The following is a 9,466-nucleotide window of genomic DNA, read 5'->3' as shown; positions in this document are numbered from 1 at the left end:
TTTCAAACTTCAAATTTCATCTCTGTAGTTGTATTTTAGTGTTCTGTGGATGGGAGCACAAGCACACACCAGCATTTCCCCCTTAAAGGGGCATTTATTGGTAGTTGTAAGGCAAGGCAGTTAGTAAAAAGAGAAAAAAAAAGCAACAAAAAAAATATTTTATTTTTTTTAAAAAGCACAGAAATTTTGAAAAAAATATTTTTCTATTAGTTGGGGCATTTTGTTTTTAAAGTATTTCGAACTAATTGGTCAAGTTTAGTAGTAGTTGGGCCTCAACATGGCATAATTTTGTCATTTTTTCATGAAATTTACTTCAGGATTTCATAGTATTCCTGTCGAAAATTATTCAGGTTGGTTGCCTTCTGTTCAACTTAAAATTCTTATAGATAGATCTCCCCAGTCTATAAGGAAGCTAGCAAAATTGGAACTAAAGAGTGATCAGCCTATTTCAAAACTACACTTAAGACCGAGAGAATTTTATTTCTCACTAACTTAATCTACTTTTCGATGCCAATGGAAAGGTAATGTCTTACCTATAATTTGTGCAGAAATCAGCTGATAAGCAAAAAGGGGCTTTGTTTACATCAATTCAAGAGACAAACAGTAAAGGATGGAATGAGGTCGAGAAGAGAAGCGAGGTGTTATTGAACACGCTGAGGTCTCATTGACTGAGGTGTTATTTCATCTTGTGCACTATGCATTTCTTCATTTGATCATTTTCTATCGTGTTTATTTGTGGTTAGCATGGTTGAAAATTCACTTTTTTTAAACACAAGAGTTCAAGTTTATGGTCAATTCCTTGAAGAAGGTAAAATTTAAGGAATCACAACCTTCCCATAAAGAAAAAAAAATTCTTAATCACATTAATTTTAGTTAATATTCTAAATGAACTTTTTTTAATAAATTAATCTCAATTTCATAAATATTTTAAGGTAATATTACATAAGAAAACCACCTCCGAATGATTACTTCTTTTTTCTGCTATTAAACCCAATATGAAAAGATACGTACCTTTTAGCAAACTTAATTTCGATCACTTGCATTGGTTAATGCAAAAACAATTCCTTTTCTAACACAATTTGTACATGAGTATTTTTGTATTTTCTTAAAGTCTGTTCAGTCCTAATGATATTTAGGAAGATGAAGAAAAATGAATGGCAGGAAATTAATAAGAAATACTTTTGGATATCATTTCCATGGTCGTTATGCCAAGTTGTCAATTTGTGTTTATTTCTTAATGAACACAATAGAGTCATATTGATACCAATATGCATTCTTTATTCTTAATAATTCTAATAATATTTCGTTTTAAGTAAATCATTTTTTTTCTCAATAACAAAAAATCGTTAAGATATATAATGTATTGCTGCTTGGATTGATTTTTGATTGCCTCAACTATATACATGCGGGGGATTAAATTTGACCGAAAAAGTTTTTTAAAAATGCATTGTTTAAGGTTAGAATTTATCGTATGTCTCAAATCTGTCAATCCTTATCTTCCCCTCTGCTGACCTTATGGGTGGACCTCACAATGTTCAAGCCCAAAGCGTCCTGTAGCGTCCATCACGCAATCGGGGGCAACCACAAACGATTTGTAGCTTATAAATTTTGTGGTGGGGTTAAATTTCATTGTTATTATCAAAATTGCTGACTCACAACCTAACAACAACAGCAATAACAACATATATTACCTTACAGGCATAAATATTTACCATAAGTGGATATGCAATATCGATAGATAAAATGAGATGACAGAAAATTGCCAATGTTATGTCTTTTTTAAATTTTGTACTTTATGAAATTTAAACGACGATGTATAAATCTGAAAAGCAGAAAAGATTTTGACTTGTAATAATGTTGTTACAGGTGACATTTGCTCTGTAATTGTGATGTTAGAACGAGTTGCATGTTTTGTGATTATTATGAACAATCTGGTTAAAATAATTTTATACATTTGTGTGGTGGCAATGACAACTTAATCTATTTGTTCAACAAAAAAACGTAATTTTATTTTTTAGCAAATATTACACTTAGGTTTAATTATTAAATTTGATAAATTATATTCGCATTTTAATTAAATTTGTTAGATTCCTATTATTATTAAATTTGATTAGTTATTAAATTTAATTTGTTAAAACAACTTCACCATACTTGATTTTCCGAATTGAATCTGTATAAAATATGCACCTTTTTAAACGCAAAAATATTTTATTATCATTTTTGTAGGTTCAGAATAAATGAGACATAAAGCTCTAAATAGATATAATTTCGAGTTTTAAGCTTAAAACAAGTTCTTCCAGGTCCATGGTGAAACATTGTTATTTTCCACCACCAGCTCCCATTCCAGATCCACCACTACCTCCGGCACCCATTCCAATGCCTCCACCCACTCCAAATCCCATTCCCGCTTGAGCTTGTGCTCCACCTCCAGCACCAGCTCCAGCTTGACCACTGCCTTGACCTTTACCTTGGCTTTGAGATTTACCTTGAGGTGCTCCATGGGTCAGTAAAATAAGTGCAGCACACAAAAGTAGGATCTGAAAATACACCAAGCATTAAAACAGCATAACAAACCGCAAGATGCCTCTTACTTTGTTCTAGCCTTTTTTCCTAATCACGTTGTTTTTTGATATTGAAATTACTTTAAACTTTGATTTGCAGTAACGAGAACAAAATAGCAAAGCAGCAACTTTTCAAATGTGCAGTGCGCCAATTGAGCCACATTGTGCGGACCACACTGAATAACTTTTGTTTAAGTGATCGAATCTTCACGGACTCAAACTTAATAGACTCAAACTTTTTCAACTCATTTCGATTTCTGACCCCCTATTTAAAGGATAAGAAATCCAAATGCGTCGAAAAAAAGACATGTTTGTTTGGAGAAAGCACGTTTTGTGTTTTATTCGGTAACTTAAAATATCGTCTGCACTAAATCATTAGCATATTTCCGTCCATCCCCTCGAACCATTAAGTTTGGGTCCTAGAACGTGAAGATCCGATCATTTGATAAAAAGTTATTCAGGGTAGTTCTTTTTTTTGTGCACTGTACATGTAACGTCGATGAAAAATTACATGGTTCATAAGAGCATCAACACGTTTGAATGTACAAACGTCGATTTTTTAGATTTTAATCCAAGTTTCAGTTCTAACAGATGACTATAGAATTGCTTGAAACGTTTTTAGAATGTTGTTCTATTGCTTAGATCTTCAAAAAATACGTCTGTAAAATGCAACTGTAAGGTTTCATTAGTTATTGCAGAAGTGCTAATGCTTTCGAATGTACATGGTAAATGAAAAAGTCTGAAACTTAAAACAATTTCGTCTTTTCAACAAAACTTTCTTTTCTTAGAACAGATTTCCTAAAAAAATTTTTTAACTTACATAGATTTGTTTACGATATATCTGAATTGTTTACGATATATCTGAATTGTTTACGATATACAGTGATTAGAAAACATGCAATCAAGTTAATTCTTAAAAACATTTTCTAGCATTTTAAAAGAGTCTGCACTCATAAAATGTGGGAAACACTTTGATAATGTCTGCAGGTTATTCCATCATTCGAACCCTTATTATCTATCTACAGTTTCCTAGTCAAGAAAAGAAAATAAAGAAGTGCTTTTTAATGAAATAATTCTTGAGCAAGAAAAAAACAGTAGAAATTTGACTAAAAAATGTATGAATTAAAAACGTTAAACCGTGTTTGAAACCGAAATGGTTGCCATAACTTTAAGGTGCTTGTAATCATCGCCACTCTTATAACAAGACAATCAAACTGGTTTGATATTTGTAATTATTCGAAATTATCAGTACAACGAATAAGCTAAAAACAACGAATATCCAGTTTACCTTATTGTGATAGGGACATACGTTATCAGGTAAAATTATATACATTAAGATGATGTAAAATTTGTATACTTTACAATGCAAAAAATTTTCTATTATTATTTAATGAAATAATAAATAAAGAAATACTTACTATGCAATTTTCTTTGGTTAAACGAATTTCATAATTGTGTCCAAAACATTTTCAATTTACTTCAAAAGTTCTAGAGGTATGGCGAGATACGCAAAAAGTAAAATTATCAATAGGACTCCAAATTTTGAATGGTTCTCTTGGTCAAACTATGAAGACCATATTTCTCAGACTGCGGCCATCTCCATATATTTTAGTCAATCTCACACCGTTAAAGAAAAAAAGTATGTTTATGAAGAGAAAGTACGTTTTCGTGTCTGATTTCATAACTTAATTTATCGTCTGCATCAATCAATTAGCATATTTGAGGTCACCCACTCGAACCATTAAAAATAAGTCTAAGAGCGTGAAGATCCGATTGTTAAATCAAAAGTTATTCAGAATGATCTGGCACATTGTGCAACATTTACATTAAATTTCGAAACAATTGAATATTGAGAAACTTTATATAAGTAATTAGTGATAACTAAGGCCCGGATTTTGATGGCATTTGCATTTTTTTGCATTTTTGGACATTTTTTGTCTTTTAGAGCATTTTTTAAGACTTACAGGGCATTTTTCTTGAAATTTTGGGGCGTGTTTTGCATTTTTTAGAGATTTTTGGTAATTTTTTCCAATTTTTATTATTTTTTATCAATTTTCATTATTACACTGGCTTCCAAACAATGAAGAAAATCTCTAGGATATTAACAGGTAAAGCAACATCTTTTCAAATAGAAGAAGAATTGTCAGTAAGTAAGACCGTCTTTTTCAAGTACGTCCGTCTTTTTCAAGTTGTTATATCCATTAAAGTTTCTATACAAAATAAAAATATTTTGGTGTCAATATATTTTCCTTTTTTTTGTTATTTTAGGATATAAAACATATTTTTCAAACTTTAATGAACATAGAACAAGTATTGCAGCGCTTTATATCTTTTAAATGACTCATAATAATTTTAAAGAGCAAAACATTTTTTTAATTCAATATTTTTACTTTATTTAAGGCATTTTTTGTGCAATGTTTGCATTTTTAAGGGCAATTTTTGCCCTTCTTAAGGGCATTTTTTGCACTTTTTAAGGGCATTAGTTGAATTTTTTTAGGTCATCAAGATCCAGGCTCTAGTGATAACTCAATCAATAGACGGAAAAGTCTTGTAAATCAAAAAAAAAGAAAGAAAAAATTAGTTGCAGAAAAGCATTGACGATGTGAGATAGGAATTTTCTGAACTATTTAAAATGTTTCCTTCAATCTTTGCTTCAAAATAAAATATTTTTAAAACATTAATCATTTTTTATTACTCAAAATTCAAATCATAAAGAGAATTAATAACTCTGAACAAGGAATGCTTTGAAGAATAAAGTTAAGTTACGATCCTTACATTTAAAATATATTTTTATAATTGCAGGCATTATAATGATAAGTAACGTTTTTCAAATTATTCACGAAAGTAAATTTAGTTAAAAATACAATGATTTATATTCATTTCGTAGCTACTTCTAGAATCTTGTAAAATTTTTATTTAGACGCGATAGTAAGAAACAGTTTGATATAAAACTGATATATTTGAAATTCCAAATTTTGGATGGTTCTCTTGGTCAGTCGAATTATCAATCAGTCAATCAGTCAAATTAAGGTTAGATTTAAATTTTTTAATGCAATGCGGTTAAATTTTTTTCAAGGAAACAATCGTTTTTCATTTCAGAATACAATCGATAAATTGTAGAAACTTACACGTTATAATGAGAATATGCCAAGCATCCGTGTTGTGTATTTTGTTACAATCATCAAAAATAACCAATTTTTACCATAATTTGATAATTACAAATATTTTCTTTATTTGTAATTAAGCACAATACTAAAGTTTAACAATTTACCAAGAAATTTTTTTTTAAATAGTTTAAAAAATCTTGGGAATTGTTTCACTCGCTTTTAATTCGTTTTCGTACATAATTTGAAATGGAAATTCCGACCATATATTTACTAGCTAGAGTATTTAAATATATATTGAAGCACTTTTTTCTGATGACACCGTAAGTTTTAATAGTTTATTATTTCCAAACGCATTGTAATTGCCAAAAATGTTTATTAAAATATTACAGCTAATTAGTGTAGTCAAATGCTAACTTGTGTTGAATGACAATATAAGTTTCAATCAGTTACTAAAATTTGAAAGTAGATTTATCACCAAAATTTATTTACCATCAATCTAAATTCGAAACTCTTTCCAATTAGCTAGAATGATCAAGTGTATCCGTTGAAGTTAATACAAGTTACGATTGCTTTCCAAATCATGCAAGCAATTATTATGGTCAAACGAAGTTTTACGCTTTTATGGCAGTTTCGTCCAAATTGTTACAGTAGTGACCATCATCGCAATGTAGGAATTCTAACTTATTTATGATGGTCAAATTTGTTTTAATGGTTTGTTGAGCCATCAGAAATTTCCATCATAGTTTCTTAGGAATCAAATGTTGGAGCAATCATGAACCACTATCACCCTAATGTAGGAATTTGGACAAGATGTATGATGGGACAACATAAAAAAAAAAACAAATTGTATTGATGGTTTATTCCTGAGAGACCTCATGGACCATCACGGATCATCATAGATGGTTGGTCAAATTCTTCTGATGGTTAACCATCATAGTGTATTAAAGTAACATTTTCCATCATGGAATGATGGAAGTTTGTCCACATATCATAAACCATGAACGCATAATGGTTTGATGTTGGATGATGGTGACCATCAAATGATGCTGGACTCTCATGAATCGCACTGAAACCACAAAAATTTTTGATGAGACAATCAATATTTTTGACTTGATTAATAGTGTTACATATTTTATGGTTTTTAAAATAGCAATTAAAGCATATTATTTATACACCAAATGAGAAAATTAAATGCATTTTCAAAACTATTGTGCTTTAATAAGTAATAATAAATATAACCAATGCAAAATAACCAATATAGATGTAAATACTTACAAATGTTTTCATGTTGAAGCTCTTTTACAGAAGGAAAAATATCTTGCAATATTAGCTAATTATCAAAATCGATAAAATAGCATAGAAACCTGACGCGTATATATACCATTAATTCCCATATGCATTGCGTGATATTTTGCACGTATTAACAAATATTTTGTATCATGAAATTAAGGTTGTTTTTTTTTCCCTTTTGCCTTTTCACACGATTTTAAAACATTTGAAGTCAATATGCTTACTGCCACTAAATATCACGCTATAACCATTATTTCTTTTAGTTCTCTTCCAGGAATGTATAGTAAGAATGAAAACAGGAAACTTTTTAACAAATGAATTGTATTCGTTTTATCAAATGTACTAGAATAATTGTTAACATTTCCGGTCAAGTAAACAGGAAAAAATGGTGTTAATTCTAAATGGCTCGAGGGCAATTTCATAACTTATTGACAAATTTTTGAAAAAATGATTCTCAAGTTTTGTCAAAAATACATTCAGACTTAAGGGAAATTTTAAACATTGACCGGGAAACCTTTAAAGTGGAAATTTTAGAGATATGAAAGTTTAAGTAAAATTTTTAAATACTTTTATAAGCTATCATTCCATTAGTTTAGCTAAAATTATCCTCACACGCAAGACCAATTTTAAACATTTACCGGGAACTTTAAAAGGTAAAATTTTAGATTTTAATTAAATTTAAATTTAAATTTTAATAAAATTTTAAATAGATTTGTAATCAAGTATGTTGTTAATTTAGTCAAAATTACTCTCACACTTAAGGTCTATTTTATACATTCACCGAGAACTTTGAATGAAAATTTTAGAATTTTTATTAGTCCGGTCATTTGACTGGCAATGGTAGAAATAGTATATATTAAGTGTTGGTATGTTTAGTGTTTAAAAAAAATTTATTTGTGCTTTTCTATGCACTAGAAGTACAATAAAAGTTTCATAATAATTTTTTCAAAAAAAGAGTGCTTAATCTTTTAAATTTTCAGAAAAGCAATATGTAAAAATTGAGATGCGGAAATTCAAAAAATTCAGTAATAGTTTATATCATCTCTAAGTTTACATCTGAATTTACACTATCTCACAGTTACATAACTAAATTTAAATAAACTCTGAGTTCACACCATTTCAAAGTTTACATCATCCTAAAATTGATTCTTTGAGTTTATATAACCTTTGAATTTTATAAAATGAAAAAAATAAAATAAAAAACATCAGATATATAAAAATCAAGTATTTGTGCAAATTAACACAAAATTACCAATAGTATTTGATATATTACTTTTAAAGACTATGTTAATAACAAAAAATGCAAAGCAAATGGCAAATATAATTTTTTTTACTGTTTTAAACATTTTTTTTTCTTTTGAGAAATTTGATCATTTTAAAGAGCATTATATTTTTAGTAATATTTAGTAAGGATCATTATATTTAGCAACGTAAAAACCCATAAAGAAATTTTCAAGAAATTTTACTTTGTTACATCATTAAATTTTCCTTTATTAGATAAAGGGAATTAAAAATATTTTAATTGCTTTCGGTAACTCTTCTCCTATCATTTAATAACTTAAGCAACCTCAGCACACTCGGTTTTGAATTTTTAAGTTTTTAAAGAAAATGATTCCAAATAAATATTAGAAGTATGGCATTTTTTTAAAATCAAACTGTTCCTTAGTATTCTTTCCAGAAATGTGTGCTACAAGCGTTATGGACTGTTAGTATTACTACGAAATATCAAAAAAATACGCATGTAAGAATCTTTTCAAAAACCGTAACTCACAAAAAAACGCTTCCTCACATTGGAAAAATTTACGTTGCGACTCGGTATTTAATTAACTTATCGTTAATTAGCATTCTAGCTTATGTAGAGAAACTTAACTCAACTTTAATACGAAATTTTGTTGATGAAGATTATCTGGCGCTGCGTCACGTGCGTATTTAGGTCATCGCCATAGGTCACGTGCGTGGTCATGGGAGGTCTTCTTCTTCTTCTTGAAATGCAAGTACCCAATTGCAGTTGTACCTTAAGACGAATCCAGTACCTTATAAAAAGGGTAAGAGCACTTTTCTTTTAAGAAATGAGACTTTATATGAAATAGATGACGGAGAAATCATATGTAAATTGCCTTCACCATCAATGACATTATCTTCATCGCGTCAAAAGCAATCAATTACCCTGTGAATTACATTGCATATGACATCTCCATGGACTAGATAAAGAAGCCATTTTTTTTAAATATTTATAACTAAGATTTATTTTCAATATTTTGTTTAATTTTCATTTAGTACCAAGATATTGTACACCAAGTACAATACTTTAGTACCAAGATTAGTACCAAGAATACCCTGTACCCCAAAGTACAACATGGTGTTGTGCCGTACAACATGGTGTTGTGCCTACTTAGAAAGGAATACTTTAAAAGGGTGTAAAAAAATTATTACTCCCACAAATTAAACTATTTTTAATTTTAAAGTGCTTATAGATTCTTTAAATGGTAAGCAATACATCACATACAT

General features: G+C 29.2%; 1 protein-coding gene across 1 annotated transcript; it reads right to left on the bottom strand.

Annotated features, from left to right (window-relative positions):
• Positions 1-2,188: 2,188 nt before the first annotated feature.
• On the bottom strand, positions 2,189-7,069 carry LOC107451129 (uncharacterized). Its single transcript, XM_016067128.3, has 2 exons — positions 6,944-7,069; positions 2,189-2,537 (listed from the first exon to the last, which is right to left on the bottom strand). Exons 1-2 carry the CDS (start codon positions 6,953-6,955, stop codon positions 2,319-2,321), a joined length of 231 nt encoding a protein of 76 aa, XP_015922614.1. The 5' UTR covers positions 6,956-7,069; the 3' UTR covers positions 2,189-2,318.
• Positions 7,070-9,466: the final 2,397 nt, after the last annotated feature.

The sequence above is a fragment of the Parasteatoda tepidariorum genome, chromosome 6 (genome assembly GCF_043381705.1).
Source record: "Parasteatoda tepidariorum isolate YZ-2023 chromosome 6, CAS_Ptep_4.0, whole genome shotgun sequence".
Lineage (NCBI taxonomy): Eukaryota > Metazoa > Arthropoda > Arachnida > Araneae > Theridiidae > Parasteatoda > Parasteatoda tepidariorum.
Note: the sequence above shows the minus strand (reverse complement) of the source record. Positions and strands in the feature narration are given on the sequence as shown.